Source organism: Stegostoma tigrinum, chromosome 19, assembly GCF_030684315.1.
Source record: "Stegostoma tigrinum isolate sSteTig4 chromosome 19, sSteTig4.hap1, whole genome shotgun sequence".
Taxonomy (NCBI): domain Eukaryota; kingdom Metazoa; phylum Chordata; class Chondrichthyes; order Orectolobiformes; family Stegostomatidae; genus Stegostoma; species Stegostoma tigrinum.
In genome coordinates, this window is record NC_081372.1 from 40,992,380 (window position 1) to 41,017,880 (window position 25,501).

General features: G+C 38.4%; 1 protein-coding gene across 1 annotated transcript; it reads right to left on the reverse strand.

The window, feature by feature from the left end:
- kcng1 (potassium voltage-gated channel, subfamily G, member 1) lies at positions 1-25,491 on the reverse strand. Its single transcript, XM_048549664.2, has 3 exons — positions 25,376-25,491; positions 22,647-23,461; positions 1-9,495 (listed from the first exon to the last, which is right to left on the reverse strand). The coding sequence occupies exons 2-3, from the start codon at positions 23,403-23,405 to the stop codon at positions 8,740-8,742; spliced, it is 1,515 nt and encodes a 504-aa protein (XP_048405621.1). The 5' UTR covers positions 23,406-23,461; positions 25,376-25,491; the 3' UTR covers positions 1-8,739.
- Between the last annotated feature and the right edge of the window lie 10 nt (positions 25,492-25,501).

The following is a 25,501-nucleotide window of genomic DNA, read 5'->3' on the forward strand; positions in this document are numbered from 1 at the left end:
TAGAATAGGTACAGATTATCTAAATAACTGACTTTCTGCATGCATCATTTACAGCTGTGGTGATTATCCATCAACAGGAAATAAAGGTATGTGGAAACAGAAACAGTTCATTCTTGGATATTGACTCTACAGCTGATGAGTCATTCTTAAATGATTGTAATTTTCATTTGATTTACTGTTCACATAATAAGTAAATAACTTTAGCATTTGTGGATAGATTGTTTTGTTGCTTACCTAACTACAGAATATATAAACAGATGATTCAGATCAAAGCTTCTATGTTTCAAATGACATGTTTACAATCAGGCACAGAATGTGCATATGCAGTGGTTGCTCAGCAGTTGTACTATTCAACTCAAGAACATTCACTCCAACACTGATAGAGCTGAAGAGAGGTACAATCTCCCCTTTGCCGAAATTATAAAAGGCTTTACAGCCTTTGATCAACAAACATTATAAAGAAAAGAGAAAATAAAGGTGTCTGTGATTTTACACTTTATATGTGTGAAAACTAAATCACACAAGTTGCCAGCAGGTTAGTATTAACATTGTTATCTTATTAAAAGTGTTAATAACTTATGAGATCAATGTTAGGTTTAGAAGTATGTTCTTTCTAAGGAATATTTTCTTTCCAATTAAGTGGGTACTTCCTTATATAAGAAGTTGAAAAAAATACTACAAGGATGTTTCAAGTTTAACTGCATTGCATCAGGGTATGTGGAAAATAAAAAAACAGTATTGCATATGGAGGAAAGTAGTGAGTCATACATGTCTAGAAGCTTGACTGAGTTCTTAGGAATGAAGTGGCCCAAGTAGACGAAATGACAATGAGAAACATTATGGAACAGTGATCACTATATTGTAAGGTTGAGGACAACAGTACAAAGTGACATTGTCAGTCCAGAATAAGAACATTAATAGGTGCACAGCAGACTTCAACAAAAGGCAAGAACAAAGCTGGGCCAGATAGATGAGAACCAAAGACTAGTGGGTAAAACAGTAGCTGAACAATAGCATACCTTCAAAGAGAAGATACTGTGGGCAGTTTTAAAGTATAATTTGTCAAAGGGAAAAGTGAGGGCAAACAAATGCAGTTGATGAATGCAAAAATTTCAGAAAGCAGATAAAAAAAACCAAATACAAGCCGCAAAGAGGGATTATGAAAAAAAAATTGGCTGGTAACCTAAAAGGAAATTTCAAAGTCTTCAACTGGCACATCAACAAGTTTACACATTCTCCCTGTGTCTGCGTGGGTTCCTCCAGGTGCTCTGGTTTCGTCCCACAGTCCAAAGATGTGCAGGCTAGGTGGATCGGTCATGTTAACTTGCCCATAATGTTCAGGGGTGTGTGGTATGGCCAAGGAGCGGTGTGGACTTGTTGGGCTGAAAGGCCTGCTTCCACACTGTGGGGAATATAATCTAATCAAACAAGAGTGGTTGAAGGAAGAATTAGGGACTAAAAATGGAGGTTTAGACTCAGAGGCTAAAGTGTTAAATGAGTACTTTGCTATACCTATGAGTCAGATGCTGCCCAGGCAATGGTGACAGAAGAGGAAATCTCAGGTCACTAGAAAGATCAAAAAAAGTGATGAAAAGCTATTGAAACTTGAAAGTTGATAAGAAACCTGGACCAGATGAGACATAGGAATTAAGAGTAAAAATTACAGAGGCACTTCCATTTATATTTCAGCCTTCCCTGAATTTGGGGATGGTACTGGAGAAATGCAAGTGTTATGCTTCTGTTAAAAATATTGTAAAGGTCAGTCCCGCAGTTACAAACCAGACAATGTGACATCAGTAGTGGAAAAACTTCTGGAAACTATTTGAGATAATTAATAGTGACATGGAAAATGTGGATTGATTTTGAAGAGTCAGACGGATTTGTTAACAGACAAATTATGTCTAATTAACCTTCTGGGACCTTTTGACAAAGTAAAAGAAAGGGTTGATAAGATGAAGGATGTTGATGTGGGGCACATGGTTTCCAACAGCACCGCATAGAAGAATTTTGAGAAAAATAAAAAGTCATGGAAGAAAAGTGGATCCAAAATTGGTAGAGGAATAGGAAACACAGAATGATGAATTTTTTTGGACAGAAAGTTTATGGTGGAAATTTCTAGGGGTCAGTATTGGAACCTTTGTTTTCCCTGATGTATAAATTACTTAGGTCGTGGTACGCACAAAACAATTTCAAAACTTGTGACCAACACAAAACTTGATAATTGTGAACTGTGAGGACATTATAAAATTTCAAATGGAAATTGACATGTTGGTGGAATGGAGAGAGAAGTGATATCTGAAGTTCAATGTGGAGAAGTGTGAGGTGATGTATTTTGGTATAAAGAAAATGGAGGAACAAAGAATACTATCCCAAAAAGTGTGCAAGAGCAGATAGATCATGATGCATATGAGTCAATAAAAGGTGGCAGAATAGGCAGACAGAGTAGTTTATAATGCATACAGTATTCTTGGCTTCATAAATAGGAACATTGAATACAACAGCAGGGAAGTTATGCTGAATGTATATAAGACACTAGTTAGACTTCAGCTAGAGTACTATGTATAGTTCTGGGTGTAACACTAGAGCAAGGAGACCTCAGAAGAGGTCTATGAGAATGGTTCCAGGAGAGAGACACTTCAGTTACGTAGAAAGATTGGTAAAGTTGGGACTATTTTCCTTAGAGAGGAGAAAGCGAAGTGGAGATTTGATAGAAGTTTTCAAACTAATGAAGGGTCTGGACAGAATGTAAGGCATGAAATTTCCTACTCAGAAATCGATCAAAAAACAGAGGGGCACAGTTTTAAAGTATTCTGCAAACGAAGCAAATATGAGGCAAACGAAAACCTTTTCACTTCGTAGTTAGGTCTGGAGTACATTACCTAAAAGTATTGTGGAGGTAGGTTCAAATGAGGCTTTCCAAAATGAATTGGAGGATTATTTAAGCAGAAACAATGTGCAGGATAAAAGATACCAATTTAAAACGTGACTTGTTTTAGAGTAGATCTTCTGATCTAATTATTTAAAAAGATAGTTTCTCCACTAAATCAATTCATGTATCAAAACTCAAATAGGGTATATTCTGCTGTTTTAAGTATTCCATTACAAAAACATTAAATCTAAAAAGTGTAAAGTTTCTTGACAGAGATAGGAAACTACAATTAGACTGAAAGTCTTGAGATGCTGCAACTGCAGAGAAGGATTAGAGGAGATTTAATAATGGTTTTGATGGAGTGAACATGGAAAAAGATCTCCTTTGGTTGGGGAATTGATGACAAGGTGTCATCAACCTAAAAGTGTCATTAAGAGTGTGACACATAAGAGACCATTGCATTTTTAAAGTAAAGAACTGGATAAATATTTGAAGCATTGGAATATATCAGATTGTGGAAATGGGGAGAATGAAATTTGTTTTAGATTACCTCATCACTGAAACAAAAGGACAAAGGACTTCCTTTCTTGCTGCAAACTTCTGTCGTTCTAAGTATATCTTAGAAAATCCTTTGATAATGATTTCTTAAGGGATCCAGACTAATTGGATAGTTTTATGTAAAGATGTTCTCAGCTGAGTTCTATAATGTAAAAATCATGATTGTATTAGCAACGCACCACGTATAATCTACAGTTTAACTGTTATTTCTCTGATATAGTATTGATTCTCGACACATCAAAATATCCTGTTTGCTTACTGTGTCACTATTGGGTATTCTTCTTCAGTAATGTCTACACACTAGGGAAGATTATATAATTCCAGTTGATAACTTAGAAATCATAGAGGTCTACGTCACAGAAAAAGGCCCTTCACCCATTGACTGTGTTGGTCAAAAACAAGCACCCAACTATTCTAACCCCATTTACCAGCACTTGGCCCATAGCTTTGTATGCCTTGGGTTGCAAGTGCATATCTAAATATTTTGTAAAGTAATGGAATTTTAAAAACCAGTACTAACTTCATGCAGCCAAGTATGAAGCTTTCTCCTCAGGCATTGTTACTATATCATTTTCATGTGCACTATGGGCGAGATTCCTACCAACTTTACAGCAAATTTGATTAAATTTAATTTCTAAAGATAAGACCAGAACATTTGAATAGTATCAATTAGGATTGACTGGAGTTCTTTTTCAAGGAAAGAAAAAACGGCAGAGGAGTGATCTGAAAGAGGTTAAGATTACACAATAGCTTGACAAGGCAGTCTCTCTGCCTCATTATACAGTAATGTAATAAGGCAGGTTTAACAGATGACCTCAGATAAGGAATTGCCTTGGGAACATGACCACAACATGGCAGCATTCAGTTTAAAAGTGAACAGCTTGGATCAGGAACAACCATGCTGAACTTAAATAAGGATAATCACATGGGAATGAGGGCAAATTGACTGCAGTGGGCTGAGAAAAGAAGTGATTAACAATGGCAGATATTTAAAATAGTTTCATTTATGTCTCACAGCAAAGATATATCCCAGTGAGGAAGAAGGATAAACCATCAGTGGATAAGCAGGGAAGTATGAAATTGTAGGAAAACTGAAAGAAAGACATTAAAAGTAAATTGGGTGACTGGGAAAGTTTTGAAAGCCAACAAAAATTATGCAAAAAATAAAGAAGAAGAAGATAAACCTGAGAGCAAACAAACCAATAACGTAAAAACAGACAGTAAGAGCTTTATTTTTCAAGAATGAAACAGGCAACAGTAAACATAGGCTTCTTAGATAATAAGACTGCCGAAAAAACAATATGGATGCGGTAAATGAAGGATGAGTTGAATAAATACTTTGCATCAATCTTCATGGTAAAGCACTCCAACAGCATTCAAAAATACTAAATAATCAAAAGGCTAAAGAGAGGCTAGGTAGGGAAGTGGTGGAAGGAAATGTGTATACAATAATTATTACTTGAGAAAATGTGCTGGGAAACTCATGAGACTGAAGGCTGCTAAGTCCGCTAGGATTTTAAAGTAAGAGGTAGTGAATGCACTGGTTGCAAACTTCCAGAATCTCAAGATTTTTGGAAAAGTCCCGTGTTTGGAAAACTGCCAGTCTAACAACCTTATTTGCAGGGGAGGGAGACAAAAATAGGTAACAATAGACTGTTAAGTGATGTAATAGCACAGCATTCAGAAAAAAATATTGTAATCAAGCACAGTCAGCATGGCTTCATGAAAAGAAATCGTGCCTGACAAATTTGCATGTTCTCTGAAGAGGTAACAAGCAGTGTAGACAAGGGGAACCAGTAAATTTGATTCATTTGGATCTCAAAAGGGCATTTGATAAGGTACTGCAAATGATGCTACTTAGTAAGAGTAATATCTTAGAACGAGTTGAGCTTAGGCCAATTAACAGAAGACAGAGGATTGGGATAAAGGGGGCATCAACACTAAATATATATTAATCATTTAGATGAGGGAACTAACAGCATTATTTCCAACCCTTGCAGATGACCTAAAACTAGGTAGGAGGGTGAACTGTGAGGAAGATGCAGAGATACTTCAGTGTGATTTGGACAGGTTGAGTGAGTGGGCAAACATATGACAGATGAAGCATAATGCAGATAATTGTGATATTATCCACTTCGGTAACAAAAACACGAAGGTCGATTATGTGAATGATGATAGACTAGAAAAAAGGGAGATACAATGAGGCCTGGGTGTACTTGTACACCTGTTGCTGAAAAGAAGCATGTAGGTGCAGCATAAAGTGAAGACAACAATGGTACATTGACTCTCATAGCGAAAGGATTCTAGTACAGCACTGATGCCTTACTATAATTCTACAAGGCGTTAGTGAGACCACACCTAGGGTGTGCAGTTTTAGTTTTCTTATCTGAGGAACTATGATCTGGCTATAGAGGGACTGTGACAAAGATTTACCAGACCAATTCCTGAGATGGCAGGACAAACGAATGAAGACAGAGACTGGGTTGATTAGGACTATATTCACTGGAGTTTAAAAGAATGAGGACAGGATCTCAGAAACCTGTGAAATTCCAACAGAATTAGACAGGGTAAATACAGGAAGTTTGTTCCTGGTGATCGGAGAGTCCAGAAAGAGGGGTCACAGCCAAAGGATAGAACACTAAGATAAGGAGAAATTTCTCCACAGGAAGTGAGGAGCCTGTGGAATTCACTGTCACAGATAGCGATTGAAACCTAAATACTGGAAGTTTTCCAGGAGTTGAATGGCAGTGCAGGTTCAAATGGCTGAATGGCCTACTTCTGTGCCTGTTTTCTATGTTTCTATGGAACTTGTTAACTGCCACAGGGATCAGTGTTGGAGCAACATTTATTTACAGTATAGATTAATAACTTGCATGACAAAAGTTAAACTATTATCGTTAAGTCTACGGTCAAAAAATAGGTGGGAAAGCAAGTAATGAAGATGGCAGATTTTGTCTACAAAAGGGATATAGACAGGTTAAGTGACTGAGGAAAAAGATTTGGTAGATGAAACATAGTGTGGAAAGTGAGACGTTAAGTACTTTTGCATGGAGAATAACTGAATATTATGTAACAGATGAACAGAATAACCAAGTATTTAAACAGGGAAAGACTGCAGAAAGCAGCAGTTCAGAGGTATTTAGGGTGCCTAGTGTATAAATCACAAAAAACTAGCATCTCAATTCAGTGGGTAATGGGAAAGCAAATATAATGTTGCTCCTTATTTCAAAGGGAATGGAGTATAAAAACAGTAAAAGACTGGTCACATCATGGCTGGAATACTGTGGATTGTTTTGGGCCCCTAGCCTAAAGGGAAAGATACACTGGCATTGGAATTAGTCCAGAGAACTTTCACTAGGCTGATCCCAGACATAGAGGGGCTTTCTTATAAAGGAAAGGTTGAGTAGGTTGGGTCTGTACTCATTGGAATACAGAAGAATGATAGGAAATCATATTGAAACACAGAATTCTCATGGGGCTTGACAAGGTAGATGCGGAGAAGCTGTTTCCTGTTGGGGCATACTGTAAGGCAGGACGATATAAACTCAGAGTAAGGGGCTTTCTCTTTAAGGCAGAGGAGGAACTTTTTCTTTCAGAGGGTAGCAAATCTGTGGAATTTTTTATCTTACAAAGCAGTTAAGGCTGGACTTTTCAATATATTCAAGGCTGAAACAGAAAAATATAGAATCATTAAAAGAATCAAAGGTAATGGGAGATACGATAGGAAAGTGGGAATTGAGGATTATCTGATCAGCCATGATTTCATTAAGTTTGATTCATAATTCATTGTGTTGAATGAGAGGAACATGGTCATAATGAAATGGAGTAGACTTGAGCTGTCAATGGCCTACCCTTGGTCTTATCATTTGTGCTTCTATGTAAATCTACTGCTGTGTTTTGTGGTCTTAAGGGAGCGAGCTGAACAAGCAGCCATAAATACACAACAGTATCTAATAAAAATTCAACAGAAGCATCTTAACCAGAGGGTAATGGAAACATAAAATCTGCAATCATGAGAAAAAGGTAGTTGCTATAAATGGCATTTAAAGGGAAACCTGGATAAATAGATGACGGTGGAATGAATAGAAATGTCATACAAATGATAAGGTTAGATGGAAAGGATTAGAAGGTGGCTTGTGTGGGGGATAAGTAACAGCACAAACCATTTGAGATAAATAACCTGTTTCTGTGTTGTTAGCTACGTAAGTGCTCCATGGCAAATGTTAATTCAGTGTTAACATCAATAACAATGAAGCAAATCCACAAGAAACCCTGTGACACCACCAACTCAAAGCTGGCATAGCTTCCAGTTTGTGGCCCTGCACAAAGAAGTCTGACATAATTTTTATTTTTAGGCAGTTCAGCAAAATGAATCGTCTTAACGAAGAGTTAAGCATATGGCCGATTCTGAAGGCAGTCACCAGGGATTGTAAAATATCTTAAAATTTGCCAAATAGTTCAACAAAAGAAATCACACGTTCAAATAGAGCTATCTGTAATTTAAACAATTTAGCAACATTTGGCAGCCAGATCACATGATTTTTTCTGAAAATTGACTGTATAGTGTTCAAGAATGAAATATCTTTCAAAGTTCAGATTTTAAAACTTGATCTTGTATAAATTGTTTATAGTACAGGTACTCATTGCAGGATCCTTGTTTGCTGAGAATGTAAATTCCATGCAATTTTTTTGAAGCATTTCAGTTTTGTTTTGTTTCAGTTTTTGGATTATTTCCATGCTCCCCTGACCAATTAGATTGCTCCATGTGAACCACAATTTGTGTTTGGGAAGGTAAATGGTTAGAATTAAACCTCCTTAAAAAAAAATCTGCTGCTTCCTCAAATATTTCAGGCAATCCTCATCAACATCACGTTAATGTAGAATAATGGTAGGTGGTTATGTGTTACTTTTGACAGTCCTTGTGTGAGGTGTTGTGGTTTATTACAAATATTCAGTTATGATTATAATTTGGTAACAATTTCTAGGTTGCTGAGTGACATTCATTGCTGAAGCAACTGTTCAGCTTGATCATGCTAAATCTTGCCAGCATTCAACACAATGTAAATTTGTCTCACTAGTGCCTTATAGGTTAAATTTAAATATATACCTAGAAATCACACTTAAGTATTTGGCCTACTGTCTGGAAGGTTGTAAGTTGCTACATTCTCAAAAAAAAATCATTGTATTCATAAGTATGAATTCTAAACATCAGATTGCTACTCAAATTTCATTCCCTGCAAAAAGAAAATGCACCATGTTCCACAAATGAAAGTTGTTTCTCACATCTGCTTTTCAATTGTTCTTTAGTTTTCTCATGGTTCTGAAGAGAGACTTGAAAATAAGTTCTCATTTTCTTGTGAAATAATGTTCATCTGTGGTTTAGGTTTAACCATAATCTGTAATCTTCTCTGGTCTCTTTGCTGTTCTTGCTTTAACTCCACATATGAGCGAGAGAAAGTGTGAAAGATGGAGGTTACAGGGAAGGCCATGAGAAGGATGCCACTTAAAATACTGCTTAGTGCCACCACTTGGCCTGGGATGCTTCGAGGCACCATATCTCCATAGCCAACTGTCGTCATGGTGATAACAGCCCACCAGTAACATGCTGGTATGCTTGTGAACTCATGTGAACTAGACATTTCATTCTCAATAAGATAAAGCAATGGGGCAAAGAGTGCAATGGCCACACACAAGAATAAAAGAAGGAGACCAAATTCACGGGTACACCTGCGCGCTGTTAGCCCCAGTGTCTGTAGTCCCAGGGAGTGCCTGGCAAGGCGCATGACATACAAAATCCTCAAGGCACGGAGGACTCGCAGAACCAGGCCCACCTTGTCAATGTAACTGCTTCCTCCTCCTGGTTTTCCATTTTCCACTGATGTGGTGTCCACCAGAAGAGTTATGTAATAGGGTAAGATGGCTACAATGTCAATGATATTGAGTGGAGTCCTCAGGAAGACAAATTTGCTGCGAGCCTGAATGAATCGTAACATAAACTCCAGTGAAAACCAGCCTACACAGACAGTTTCCACAATGAAAATATTGTAGCACTTCTGTGAGCATACACCCTGCAGATTAAAGAAAAAAGTAAAGATCAATAAATAAATAACTGTTTTCAAAAGTTCTTTTTACATTTGAGATCTTGTCATACTTTACATTATTTTCGCTAAATTCTTCAGGAACTACAGATGTTTCTTCGTTGGTTAAATATAATTGGTTTTTCACTATTAGTTGTAACAGTATGCATATTTATCTGGTGGTCATTTTCTATTCTTTTGCTCTTCAGCTTTTTGAAAATGCTTATTCCTCTTGTGGTATGTCACCTACAGTTACTGTCACTTACTCGTAATGTCATTCTTCATATGTTAATAGTAACAGAATGTACGTTGTAGGAGAAGCCTTCACAGCAAAGACTAATCCTATCATCACTTCAAACCGAAAACTGCTATACTTCCCAAATTATTTCAACTTCCATCCCATTCTGATGGATTAAGTAGTTGTCTGTGTCATAGCAAAAATGTAACTACTGTACTCTGAAGCAAACACGTTAAATCAAGATTGAATTAAATTCCTCATCTTTGGTGAAACTAGTCTAAACATTCTTGTGAACATCAACTGCAGTGTTTATCAAAAGAAGTGAAAATCTCAACCACAACAACTAGTCACTAACAGTCCCCATTAACAACTATTCACCCTCCCAGCCTGACGGTTAGCAACTCCTTTGTCTGTCCAACTGTCTTTCGCTCTCTGGGCTCTATCCTATCGTTTACTCCCTTCCCCATCCACCTCCCTATTTTATATAAACTGACGTTTTCCCAGCCACCATCAGTTCTAAGGAAAGGTCACCGGACCTGAAATGTTAACTCTTTCTCCTCCACAGATGCTTCCAGACCTGCTGAGCTTTTCCAGCAACTTTGTCTCTCTCTTTAGTATATTGTCTTTTCGATAATATGTTTCATGGTAGTAATTCTATTATAATAATATCTACATCATTAGTAACATGTCATTTTCTTGTCTCTTTGATGCTCATTGGTCTATTTGTTACCTATTTTTAATGCTCTTTTAATCCAAACACATTGTTTAGAACATGTGGGCTAATTGCAGGAGTAGGTGATTTGATTCAGCTCTTCAAGCCTGTTCTGCCGTTCAATACAATCATGTCTGATTTCACCATAGCCTTAATTCCACGTTCCCACCGACTCCCCATAACCCTTTAATCCACTACTAATTAAAAATCTGTCTATCTCCTCCTTTAATTTACCCCATGTCCCTATTCTGGTAGTGAATGCCTTGAATATACCCTTATGAGAAGGAGAAGAAAAAAATAGATAAGCAATAAAACAAATGGATGGGAGATTGAGGAGAGATAATCAGGGTTTGTTAAATAGTTGAGAAGATACATTTTTTACAAAAAGGACTTTTAAAAGGTGGAAGGATTTATTCTTGGCATTGATGGTTATTAAGTGAGCCTATACAAAATATCTATACTGCTCTTGATATACACTTTTTATTCATTTTTTTCTCATGTTCCTCTTATTCCTGCTAATTTCACTTTCAATGTATTCTTTTGTTGTGCTTAGCTTTCATTTTATGTTGTGCTGATAAGCATTAAAATGTTTATTTATTATTTTTAAAGTTCTCAACTGTATACACCTGATGTTTCATATAATAAGACCTTATTTGAATATCTGAACTTGATGCTTTGGTTGAGAAAATACAGTAAAATAAACTCCTTTCTTTTACCGGAAACATTTTTTCTATCCTAATCCAGTCTTTAATAATCAAAATTTCCTTCATTTATAAGCATATACTATTAAGTAGCTCTCTAAATGGGATGGAGATCTCATTCTCAACTTCTATTCCAATGTAAAATTCTATGTGGGTGATTGCTCCATTTCAGCCCTTAGGACTTCTGCATGACAAATCATATGTTTTTTCAACCAAATTTTGAATATTACCGACAATTGCAAAACTTAAACAGATTGACAGGTTTCAGAACCTATCAGACTTATAAATATTCGAAAAAAAGTAGCTTTTTAACTAAAATACTAAAAACATATTTTTTGGCTTCCAGCCTCGGGTGACTGTTGTGTGGAGTTTGCACATTCTCCCCGCGTGTGCGTGGGTTTCCTCCGGGTGCTCCGGTTTCCTCCCACAGTCCAAAGATGTGCAGGCTAGGTGGATCGGCCATGCTAAATTGCCCGTAGTGTTCAGGGGTGTGTAGATTAGTTGGGTTATGGGGGGGTGGGTTTGGGTAGGTGCTCAGAGTGTTGGTGTGGACTTCTTGGGCTGAAGGGCCTGTTTCTACACTGTAGGGGTTTTATGATCTATGATCTATAGTGAAGCTTACGATCACAGGGTTTAAATGAAAACCTTTCAGCAGCATTTAAATACTTTAGCCTGTGAATATCAGCACAGTTCAGCAAAATGCAAACATATGGTAGTGGAACTGTCCAGAAATTCAAAAACTGTACTTCTAGCTTTCTCCACACATAAAGCTTATAGGGTGATCTTTCACCTTCACTACTCAGGTGGTGATATTATTATTCATGTATCTGCTGAACGTTTGAGACAGGTTGAGGGTCATGATTAAAACAGCAGTGCAAGACCATGACAACAATAGACAAGATAAGTATTCCTTGCCTTAACGTGTTGCAAGATATCGCTGTAAAAGCTATGTTATTGAGTCAAATTCTACTACTGTTACAGAAAAATGATTAAATCACAACTATTGCAAAAAGTTGCGAAAATGGGGAAAACACAAAAATTTATTGTAGGAGTCAAAACCCAGCACTGCTTCCAACTAACAGGGAAGCTAGAGAAGTCATGAGGTCAAGCACCAGAATAAATGTAAACTGTATGTGAGATGTAATGAGTGTCACTAAGTTGAAAAATGTTTCATTGCGTTATTAAACAAGCAATAGCAAAAATGTAAAAATATTCCTCGTGAATATATAAAATTCTAGCTAACCTCTTGTGGTAGTTCATATGGGGAGTTAAAACTATTGGGCACATTTCAAATCAGGCAGAATTACAGGGTTGGAAAACAGCTGTATGCCCACTCTTATCCCTATCTCAATCACCTCAAAATTTAATCACATGGTTATCCACAACTCACCTAATTTATTTGGAGATCCAAGGAGGAATTCTATTCCAGCACACTGCAACTCCTTTGGATCACATCTGTTTTGGGGTACTAAGGAATGCAAGACAATCTACTTGCAGAAAGCTTTAATCTTAAGAATTTCTATCAGTCTCAGATACTAATCTTCAGACCGTCCTGGTTCAAGTTTCATCTGCTCCAGGAGGTATGTCAAAATATGTCTGAACAAGTCGATTAAAAACAGATGTGATCCAAAGGAGTTGCAGTGTGCTGGAATAGAATTCCTCCTTGGATCTCCAAATAAATTAGGTGAGTTGTGGATAACCATGTGATTAAATTTTGAGGTGATTGAGATAGGGATAAGAGTGGGCATACAGCTGTTTTCCAACCCTGTAATTGCGTTTCACATAATATGGAGTTGAAGCCCCACGTAGAATGGCTTTATCCAAGGTGGTAGTGTCCCTACTTCTAGGTCAGAAGTTCAAGTCCCGCCAGCCATGCAAATGTGTCATCACTTGTCTGAGCAAGTTGGTTTAAAAACTTCAAACACCAATATCAACTCTAAATTGATAATCAGCAAGCAGATAATGTGGGATTACTGACTTGCCTTTTGACCCGGTTATTTAAATAAATAACCTTTCTACTAATTATTTGCCATTCAATTCTAATTAATAAACAATTGTCAGTTTAGAATGTTGTCTGATTTCCTTTTTAACGTGTTACTTAGTTGTGTAGCAAATTCTGTGGATCACAAAGGAAGCATTTTTGAACATGCTATTCTAATCCAAGCAGGTTGGCACAAGTCAGTTCAGCTAACCACAGTTAACTACCAATAATTCTTAGGTGTAGATGGGAAAAGGGAAATCTGTTCAAGTCAAAATGTGCGAGGAAAAGGCCATCGTATATGTGGGTTGTGTGAGCACAATTATCCAGCTAAGGATTCTATACACATGTAAAATAAAACACGTGAGGTGGGAGCTTAAATTCAGTGGAAAGGATATGATAGAGACGACCAGACATAAAGTCATACTACGTGGAAACAGACCTTCAATGCCACCTATCTGTACTGGCCGGACATTCTGACCTAGACCAATTTGCCAGCTCATATCCCTCTAAAGCCTTCCTACTCATTTATCTGTCCGGATGCATTTCAAATGTTGCAATTGTAACTGCCTCCACCAATTCTTCACGCAGCTCATTCCAAACATGTACTATCCTCTGTGTGAAAAAGTTACCCCTCACATCCTTTTAAATCCTTCCCCTGTCACCTTAAACTTATACTGTCTAGTTTTGGACTCCCTCATCCTAGGAAAAGGTCTTTGGCTTTTCACCCTATGCATGCCCTCATGATTTTATAAAACCTCCATAAAGGTCACCTCTCAGCATCTGACAATCCAGTGAAAAAAGCCCCAGCCTGTTCAGCCTCTCCCTATAGCTTAAATCTTTCAGTCCTGGCAGAATGCTTGTAAATTTTTCATGCACCCTCTAGAGTTTAACAATATCATTCCTACAGAAGGGCGACCAGAATTGTACAGTGTTCTAAAAGTGGTCTCATCAATATCCTGTATGGCCGCAAATGACGCCCCAAATCCTGTACTCAATATTCCGACCAATGAATGGTTAGACCTCTTCATGTGCCATTTTACTATCCAACAGATGTAAATGAATAACCCCACAACCTCATCCATTATATATCTACAATAATGTTCTGAAGAAGGATTAGAGCCAAGAAACAAGCATGCTACCATTGGGGGAACTTTTAGTTCTCATCTGCATCCATTCCTGACCAAGCAGGGACTCAAAATCCTGCTTAAGGATCTACAGGATGTATATGGGAGGGTGTGGGGGAAGGAATGTACTTTATAAATATTATACAATTCCGTTTGTTAAAAAAAGACTCTTTAGCATGAACGTTCTGCTTTGGTGAGCTCATATTCGGGGACACCAAAGCTTTTTCAGCAAATTGGTATCTGATATTCAACCCAGAGTAGGATGAACCTTTCTCTTAATAAAAACCAAAAGAACTGTGGACCTTGTAAATCAAGAACAAAAACAAAGTTACCGGAAAAGCTCAGCATGTCTGGCAGCATCTGTGAGGGAGAAAACAGAGTTAATGTTTCTCATCCGGTGATTGTTCCTCAGGAGGAAGGGTCTAAAGGGTACTGAGGAACGGTCACCGGAGCCGAAAGTTAACTCTGTTTTCTCCTTCAAAGATGCTGCCAGACCTGCTGAGCTTTTCCAGCAACTTTGTTTTTGAACCTTTCTCTTGACTTTCAATTTGTTCAACTTTATGTATGTCATTCGCTGCTACAAAATTGCTGATGTTTTTAAAAAAGAACCCGAATACTCAATCCCTAGGCAATAGGATTGTTAAAAAAGAATCAGGGAATTTTGGGAACAATGGGCAGTAGCATTGACAAAAGAAACAATTATCACTGTAGAACGGAGAGATTTCAGAATGGGTGAACAGGCAAATAGAACATTGCAATTTAAACAACATAAAGGATGCAAGGTACTAGTGGGAATTGTCTGCAAATCAACCCAACAAAAAAGGTATTTAGCTTTTCAATATCCAAGGCTAAATAGAAAGACCATTGACTTAATAAGGTAGCTCTCCTTAATTGAAAGATATTCAGTATTGTTTGTGTTTTAAAAAGATTCTCTCACAAAATGAGGCCCACCTGATGAAAACAAGCTGTTTGTCGTGCACTGCCTCTCTGCATATTTGTAGGGGTTTCCATTAAGAAGGCTTGCCCAGATTCTCATAACTATAGGCAATCCTCCTGAACCATGTGTTGCAGAAAAAGATGTGCCAATTAAGTTAATAGTTATTTTTACAGGAACAGGACGAGCATGAATTTTCTTTGAGGCTCCACTGCAACAGTGAGTGGGCCATAGCTATCCCTTGGTCCCCTAATGGTCTGTATGTACAGTAAATCAGGTCTTTCCCCATTACCTCTTCTTCAGTCCCAGTCAGTGTGCCTACTGATTCAGTCTGTGGGCTGTTTACTATGTTGGCATCAGCAGAGAATTGCAGAAACATCTGCAATACAAGATAAAGCTTTGCACCATTTTCTGAAGCTTGGAATTCAACCCCATGAATTCAAAGAAGTGTTTTGCACAAAGAAGCAGTAAACTGAGTTGAACATTTCCAAGTACTGGAACTCATTTATGACTGAATTTTAAGCACAAATTACTGTATGTTATGACAATGCTCTTATGGGCCCAAAACTGCCAACAACACCTAAATATTTTCAGTACAACAACTCTATTTTAAAGACTGCTAATGAGAAAAGTACGTATCATCTTAGGATCAATGCCAGTGGAACAATAACTTTGCTCAGTGGTGTTAGATTTCAACCTTCCATGAACTTTTGTGCAATTCAAGGGCTTCAATCCATGTTATCTAACAAATGCTATTAGTTAAATCTGTGGTCATTTTGTTTATCCAGGGTTATAAACAAGATTGTCAGTGCAATCATTTAAATAACTTTTAATATAATGTCTTAGCATATAATTTAATGCTGTAGAGGACAGAGATGGAAGCCCTGACAATATAAACTCTTAATGATCTCCAATTGTGTTGAACTTCCAACTTTGGCAGAGACAGGATTAGGCATCTGTTATACATCTTGTCCAAGAAATCCAGTGGATTGTCTATTGCTGCTTTAAGTACTCACTGAAGTTGAAAGGTTCACTCACCAGTGTAGAGATTCTTCTGCTGTGGACTTCAATCAGCCATCTGGCACATGAATGTTCCACCCAATTATCATTGCAGGAAGTAGGTTTGGTCCATCCTTCCAGCTGCCTACATATTGAATGTTCAAGTTAACCTGTGGGCTGACCAGGAGTCACTAAGCTGCAGATTGGCTTTTTTTTGGTGCCAGTCTTTCTAAAACTTTCTGTCTTTACACTAAAACGAATGGCCATTATTGGTCACTGCTTTCTCCCCAGTCGAAGGCCTCTACTCTTGCCTCCTCATTGTCACTGTATCTGGCACCTGCCACACTGAAGAAAGACTGGGTCAAGCAGCATCACAGTGGATTAGAGCCATTGGGCTGCCCTAGGTTATGGGTTCAGGCCCTATTCCAGATGTTCCAGGGAATGCAAAAGATGAGACCTCCTATGTCTGAATAATCTGAGGGTTTTTCCTTTGCACCTGTTGAAAAGGGCACACACCCCCCACCCTCGCAAGTCCCAGCTCCCAAGCTGAGATGCTTCCAAGGCATATGCATTTGGTTAAATTTGCATCAAATGGGTTTTACATCTTAACCAATTGCATACATAATGGACTTTGTGATAACAAGGTATAGAGCTGGATGAACACAGCAGGCCAAGCAGCATCAGAGGAACAGGAAGGCTGATGTTTCGGGCCTAGACCCTTCTTCAGAAATAGGGGAGGGGAGGGGAAGGGGTTCTTAAATAAATAGAGAGGGGGAGGCGATGACGGAAGGTGGACAGAGGAGCATATAGGTAGAGAGGAGACAGATACGTCAAAGAGGCAGGGATGGAGCCAGTAAAGGGGAGTGTGCATGGGGAGTTAGGGAGGAGATATGTCAGTCCAGGAAGGACTGACAGGTCAAGGGGGTGGGATGAGGTTAGTAGCCACAGCTACCTGGAATACACCTCCTCCCACCCACCTTCCTGCAAAAATGCCATCCGCTATTCCCAATTCCTTTGCCTCTGCCACATCTGCTCCCAGGATGAAGCATTCCACTCCCGTACATCTCAGATGTCCTCGTTTTTCAAGAATCGCAACTTTCCCCCTCGGTGGTGGAGAACATCCTCAACTGGCGTCTCCCACATTTCCCGCAACTCATCCCTCACACCCCCTACCCGCAATTACAACCAAAACAGAATCCCCATCATCCTCTCATATCACCCCACCAACCTCTGGATCGAACGCATCATCCTCCGACACTTCCGCCATCTGCAATTCGACCCCACCACCAAAGACATTTTTCCCTCCCCACCCTTATCTGCCTTCCAGAGAGACCACACTCTCCTTGACTCCTTTGTCTGCTCCACACTCCCCTCCAGTGCCACCACACCCGGCACCTTTACCTACAACCGCAGGAAGTGCTATATCTGCCCCCACACCTCCTCCCTCACCCCCATCCCAGGCCCCAAGATGACTTTCCACATCAAGCAGATGTTCACGCACAATCGCCAATGTGGTATACTGCATCCGTTGTACATGGTGTGGCTTCCTCTACATTGGGGAAACCAAGCGGAGGCTTGGGGACCGCTTTGCAGAACACCTCCGCTCGGTTTGCAATAAACAACTGCACCTCCCAGTCGCGAACAATTTTAACTCCCCCTCCCATTCCTTAGACAACATGTCCATCCTGGGCCTCCTGCTGTGCCACAACGATGCCACCCAAAGGTTGCAGGAACAATACCTCATATTCTGCTTGGGAACCCTGCAGCCCAATGGCCTTTGTGTTTGTTTGGCTCACAGGCAGTCATCAATACCTTTATGATAGATATACCAGTACAAGTAAACACTGTGCCTACAAGAGAAGATTAGAGGCTGGGAATTCTGTGATGAGTAGCTCACTTCTTCTCTCTCCAAAGTCTGTCACCATCTACAAGGCACAAGTCAGGAGTATGATGGAATTGTCTCTAATTGCTTGGATGAGTGCATCTCCAACAACATACAAGAAGCTCATCACTATCCAGAACAAAGCACCTTCCTGATCATTTCTCCATCCACTATCTTAAAAATTCATTATCCTGGCCTCAGACCAATGTTTCCTCTAAGTTGCTGGGAGGTTGTGCATGCTGATCAGTGACTGATGCATTGGCTTCTGCTGTTGGAAGGCGCTGCTGTGCATGGATCCCTAAGATCCGTGCAGAAGAAACAGATATTAGAGGGAACATTGTTGCCATTGTGCACCAGAGGCGACGTGTATCATCTATAACATGCACTGCAGCAATTTATCAAACATCCTTTGACAGCAGCTCTCAAACTCACAGACTCTACCACTTAACTGGACAAGGGAAGCAGATGCATGGGGACACCATTGCATGCAAGTACCCTTTGAAACTACACAACAAATATCCACATTCTTTCACTATCTCTGAGTTCAAAAACACTAACAGCCTTCTAACAGAACCATGGCTGCATCTACACCACATGAACTGCACAGGCTCAAGGAAACAGCTCACCACCAGTCTTTTTTCTGAAAACTTAACCTCGTTTCCTAATCAACCTGCTCAGGAATGTTATTACACACCCGTGGAACCAACAGTGCCCTCTCATATCAGGTTATTCCGTTCAATTCATGATGGGCAACACACAAGTTAATCTAGTTAGTGACATTCATATCCATGAAGAAATATAAAAGTCACAATTGTGACAGTGCTTTTCTAGGTCAGAACATGTGTCTACATTAGTTATGAACATTATGACTTTATTATCCTGTGGCTATTGGTAGCAGTTATGATAATGAGTTTTTGCTAATTTCTCCTCAGGAGAATGAGACTGAAAATGATTCTCTTCAAGGAGCTGGCTTCTTGGTGCATGTCATTTGGAGAGTTAAATGTTGATATCTCTGTTCTCACAACTCGAATCTACAATCCCATTCTGAAAAAAAGTGCTGACTCTCATGACTTTGAGTCTACTAATTTATTCAAAACACTGAAGATTGAAGTTGCAGGTACAATTTGCAATGATATTCTGAATGAAGTAAGTCAATGGGACCAAGTATAGCAGATGAAGCTCAAAACAGGGAAGTGCGAGTCCACTCTCTTCAGAGTAAAGAATGATTTGGTTTGTTTTTGCCAATGGTGAGAAACCAAGGCACTTGTGAAGGCGTATACAAAAGCATTGTGAGTGTACAAGTTTATTAAGTGTAATGGAAAGTTGCCATTTAATAAAAAGGAAGAAACACAGAAGTTGGGAAGCTATCCCCTACTTGGACAGAGGATCAGCAGAACCCGTCTTGAATATGCTGTTTAGTTTTGTGTACTACGTTTCAAAAGTTATTTTGACCATGCAAGGGGACACATCAAAAATTGCCCAGAATGACACTTAAAAAGTTGTTATGAGGTTGACTTATATTCAATTGAGGTAAGAGGAATGGGGTAGATCTAATCAAAATATATTAAGTCATTTTGGTTTCACTGGGGTAAATACAAAAGAAACTCTCCTTCTGGTCATGGTGCCCAGAACAAAGGTGACTAACTTTAAAGTTAGATCCTGGTCACTTAGAATTGGAAATGGGGCAACACTTTCATGCAAAAGGATTGTGAGAATCTGGAAGTCTCTCTCCTAGCTCGCAAGGCTGTACCTGCTGGGTTCTTCAAAGTTTTCATGACTAAGATATTCCTATATTTAAAATAAGTCCCATTTAATAAAGAAAGAGTTAACTCATTAATGCAAAAATGAAGGACTGCAGGTGTTGATGTGTATATGCATTAGAGTTTGTGTTTTTGTAGAAGTACCCAAGCCTTCAATTTCAATCCTGTTAGCTGAATCCAAGATGTCAGTTATTAAAAAAAGTGTCAATGTGGTGACAAAATAAACAGAGGCCCATACACTAGGAAACACTGAGTTACTCAGACAATATTTCTCACCTAACAGTGGAGTTTCACAGAATCTCATACACCTCTTGATTTGTCTGAAGCTGGACTGAAGTTGCAGATTTATCATTTCCAAAAGGCCTGCTCATGTGTACCTCTTATTGATATCATCTGAGCAGCTTAGCTTGTAGGGATACCTAAGTCAAGGTTCTTCCTTGACCGATATGATTAATACTTAAAATCAAAAATCAAATATTTTGGAGAGATTTTGTCATGTAAAATGGCTAGTATCTTTAAATTAAATAAGTTCATTTAGAATTAGATTATTCTTAAGGAAAATAGTCTTCAGAAAATAAAAAAGAAACTTTTTTCACCAAGTTATTTCTTAATGAATTATGAATGAAGGTTTTAAATTTTAATGAAGGCATAAGAAATTTAACACGTTTACAATCTTAAATGGATTACTGTATATTTCAATGCAAATTTCTAAATTTGAAGCACTTGAAGTCTGAGCTACACTTATGGCCTTAATTAAGATAGTAATACAGGATATTCACTGACTGAAAATGTATGTATGAGAGAACTAGGCAATACTTCATTCCAAATGATCAAATGATTTATGCCCGATCCTTGGTATTTAGTTTTGCCAAGACTCCAATCCTTTAGGTCAGTGTTGTCTTTGCCATCCTTCATATTATCCCCAATTTAGTAATGAATAGATACACTCATTCTCTTGCAGAAAATACAGATCCATGGCAATTTAATCCTTCAAAAACTATAAAACTAGTGGAATTATCCGCAAACGAGGATTCCCTCCACACCAATGCAGAGTAGCAGCTGTGTGTACTACCTACAAGATGCAGAAATTCACCAAGGTTCCTTAGATCGTACCTTCAAAATCCTTATCATCCAGAATGACAAGGAGAACATATAGATGAAGGACCACCTCTCAAAACAACTTACCATCCTGACTTGGAAACAGATCACCATTTCTTCATTGCAGTTGGGTCAAAATCCTGAACTTTCTCTCCCAAATGGTACTGTGGATGTACCTGCATCAAATTAACTGTAGCAGTTGAAGACGACAGATCACAACCACCTTCTCAAAGGAAAGTAGGAACAGGCAATGATAGGGGTCCTGCAAACCCTATTTCCCTTGAATAAATAAAAACAAACTGGCCTTGTCTGTTAGAGATGTTGCTCATGTGATTATACAAATGAAGGAACATGCTTCTCATACTATTTCAGTATTCAGTGATTTTCAGTGCTCTTTCATTCCCACATATGCACGTGTTGAGACTGGAGAGCTCAAAGTGGTTCTCCTTAAAGAAAAAGAAAGTCTTGCATTTAAAAAGCTCCTTTCACAGCCCCAGCAAGGCTGAAAACACTTTATAGTCAGTCAATGTACTGCTTTTGAAGTCCCTGCTGCAAGGTAGGAAGTGAGGTTGCCAATTTTCTCACATCAAGTTTCCACAAACAACAATGTAATAATGACTTGTAGTAATAACTTATAGACTGTATGATTGAGGGATAACTATCGTCTGAGACATAGGACATAACTCCTCCTCTCTTCTTTAAAATAAAAGTGTCATGGAATCTTTTATGTCTATATGCGAGAACATAATGGACCTTACAGCAGAGAAAGTTAAAGAGAAGGATTGATAAGAATAGTCAAAAGCATGGATGGATTTGATGGGGTAAATAAGGAGTAACTGCTCAGTGGTAGGAGGATACAGAACCAAAGGATGTAGAGTTCAGGCAATTGGCAAAAGAACCAAAAGCAACACGATGAAGGATATTTTTAGACAGCAAGTTCTCGTGATCTAGAGCATACCACATAGGAGGTGGTGGAAGCAGGTTCAATTGTAATATTTAAAAGAAAATTCATATCATAGAATCCCTACAGTGTGGAAACAGGCCCTTCGGCCCAACAAGTCCAAACCGACCCTCACAGCATCCCACCCAGATCCATTCCCCTATAATCCACCTTATCTACACATCCCTGAACGCTATGGGCAATTTAGCATGGCCAATCCACCTAACCAGCACATCTTTGGACTATGGGAGGAAACCCAAGCACACATGGGGAAAACGTACAAACTCCACACAGACAGTCATCTAAGAGTGGTATTGAATCCAGGTCCCTGGCGCTGTGAGGCAGCAGTGCTAACCACTGAGCCACCGTGGGTAAATACTTGAAACAGTAAAATAGATTGGGCTATTGGAGTGAGATTAAGAGATCGACCAAACAACTAGCATAAGCACAGGGTGCTGAATGGCTTCTTTTTGTGCTGTAGCATTCTAAGATTGGTGGCATCAATTAATAGATAAGTGTAGAATCTTTTATGCAATAGAAAATAAACTATGACTTCAGCTGTACATAGTAGTAAATAAATTATTGATTATTCCTCCAGGTTAAGATTATATTTGTAATGTCCGAAATGGTAGTATTGAATAATTTTGTGAAGTGTTGAAACTAAGCCATAAATAAGACTTAAAAAGGTAACACTTGAAAATGTACTGTTTAACTGTAAATTTTTACATTTATTTTGAATTGTTGCTAATTATAAAGAGTAAAAACAAACTTACTTTATCCTCTTCAGCCCTGAGGTCAGGCATGGTGCTGATGGATAGGTTAACTACAGTAATAGTCACAAAAATAACAGAAAGGCAGGCAAAGATTTTTCCTGGGAGTCCCGACTGAGGGTTTTCCACCATATCCCTAAGTTTTGTCATGAAGTGATTACATCCTGATGGTTCAACAGAATCGCCCATCCTTTCACCCTCTGCCAGATCTTCCTCAATAGTGTTCATTTCTGCAAATTCTTCAAGTTTCTGCAGATATCGGCGACGACAACACCACTCTAAATTGTCACCTTCAATGCCCCAGTACAACAATTCCTCTTGGAAAGAAAGGGCACACATTTCTCTCAAAAGTCTCAATTTCCCAGCTCTCAGGAAAGTCAAGATCGTCCTAAAGGTGCCTGGGTTCCGATCAAAGAAAAACTCATTGCATGTCACATCGTAATCATCACAGATTTTCATTATTTCATCAAAATTGTGGCAAAATCGCAACTGCCCCAGACGTGTTAAAGGAAAATCATCCAGTGTGGTCCATGGTAATAAGTATTTTATTCCTCCAACATTTATTATAACATGGTGCTTCCGATCCTCTGGGAATGCATTGGTATACAAATAGTCTTGAGAGTGTATGTGGTGGGCTCTACTGTAAAACACACCTTTCAGAGTCTGTGTTTCATTGTAGATTGTTTGATTAAAGGAGTTGTCAGAGGCACAGCTGAGGGCGCTGTAATCATAATCTGAACTGTCTCCTGCCAGCAGCGTCATCCTGAATACAGCTCCTCACATCACTCGAGCCCAGTGCATTTGGGAAGTGCAGCAAACTAGAAGAAATTAGATAGAGACTGACAATGCCAGGTAATCACTCGTGAATATTTATATTCAGCACATGAGGCCACTATAGGTCATGCATGATTAGTAGTCCTTGTGTCTTATAAAAAGAGTCCTACAATAGAATTTATATCATAATTGGTCCTATTTGAAAACTCACAAGGAATAGTCATTAGCAGTAGAGAACCTACATCATATTCCAAAGGTCTCTGTCCACAAAACCAAGTTCCTTTTCAAACTATGCAGGTTTGGAATCATTTCAATTGTTAATCCAATTTGAATTACGTTGCCAGATAAATCATGAGATACAAATCATTCCACACAGTTCGATATGAAATTAAAGTATGTTAATTCCAAATGTTTAGTAATTAAAACTCTTAAATACATTTAGGGAATTCTTTTTCCACTGATTTGTAAAACTGTTAATGTAAAATTACATTACTGTTGTACGTTTTGTGGGCACATTCAATATATATATTTATTTGTGATTAATAAAATACTTAAGGCAGAATTTTCTGGAATGATTGATTAAGAGGCTTCTGCACTATTAGTTTTGCACGTTACAATACTCCAAATGAGGTCCAAAAGATTAATGGACTTTTTTCATGATGTCTGGCAATGAATTGCAATAAATTTCTCAAAATGAAGTCAACATCAATGAACTATTTTGCATTTTGTATGGACACTTTCCAAAAGACTCAATGTAATTTTGTAGAAAGCACAGCACAATGAAGAAAATCCAAGTTTTGTTTAATTTAAAACTTGCTTCTGAAGATACTACACAGTACCTACTGAAGCTTGTTCCACCTTGCAGCTCCAAGTAATTTAACAGAAAATTTCTGACACTAGGAACCGAGTACAACATCCAGCGGGTGTGGACATTTATTTTGAAATAACTTCCGGAAGATTAATAAATCACAAAGCATTGCCAACAGTTCAACTGAAAAGCCCGAACTTGATCTTTTATTGTAAATTTCTAATTCTAAAGAAATACAAACGACAGCTTGCGGATCTCTATAGGCCCTGTTAAACAAACATTATCGCACGCAACAAGGCCAAAAAGCAGCAGTGTACCTTTAAGCTTTTCAAATACATCATTTTGTCAGATTACTGACTGAGGTCAAATTGAATTCACGACGACAAATGAAAAGAAAGATAAATAAAATTAAACCAGCGAGATCCTCGTTTGTTGACTCAATTAAATTTCAAATCACACCAATTTATTTTTAAAGCGATGGTTTTATTTCGAGAGATTTGTTTTTATTGTCAAAGCACTAACACATTTATATCTCCCCACCTGTTGTACCTACATATTGCTGAACGAGATGCTTGCTTTTTAAAAACACCGCACTCGATAATAAACACGATTCATTATAATCTGTCACCACAAGCTGGTACGCAGTAACATGCGAAACGAGCACCGCCACCATAATCCAAAACTAGCTGTAATGGTACTGCTTCCGCGATTAAGGATAAAAAATATCCTAACATCTTCAAGAAACAGGTTAATACGAACTGCAGTAAAGACAGCGGCAGAACAGTTTGGTTAACTTCATGATGTGAAGTATGTCACTTACTAGGTACTGAACGAAATGATAGTTGATCAACAGAGTAACAAGTCTTGTCAAGATTAAAGAATCCATGTTAGACAATAAGAAGGTTTATTTAACTGGAATTAATTGGTCGTACGCAACAGTTAACACTGAACGTGTAGGTGTTTCTCCCGCTCACCTCCTCATGTCAAGAAGCTATAAAGTTTTAAACAGGTTCCCTGTTTCCCTCTTAAACCGGGAATAATGACTTCGTTTATTCGAATACCCACCCCAGTCTAACCAAAGAGAGGAAAATAAGACAAAAACAGTTGTAACATGTAACTCAACTATTTACATTGAACACTTACGCCTTACCAGAAAAATAACCACGCACCGAAAATTCCGCGGGTTTCTGTTTGGTAAAGTTACTTTAGACGACAGTTTTCTTAGTTAAAAACTCGCAGCTATTACACTTTGCGCCCAGCGCCTGCCCATATAAAG

What these genes read in the sequence shown, in the direction of transcription:
- kcng1 (XM_048549664.2), bottom strand. Translation starts at nt 23,405, where the DNA reads ATGACGCTGCTGGCAGGAGACAGTTCAGATTATGATTACAGCGCCCTC. An exon ending in TCAGGGCTGAAGAGGATAAA is followed by an intron (nt 9,496 to 22,646) that starts GTAAGTTTGTTT and finishes TTTAATCTGCAG; the next exon opens with GGTGTATGCTCACAGAAGTG.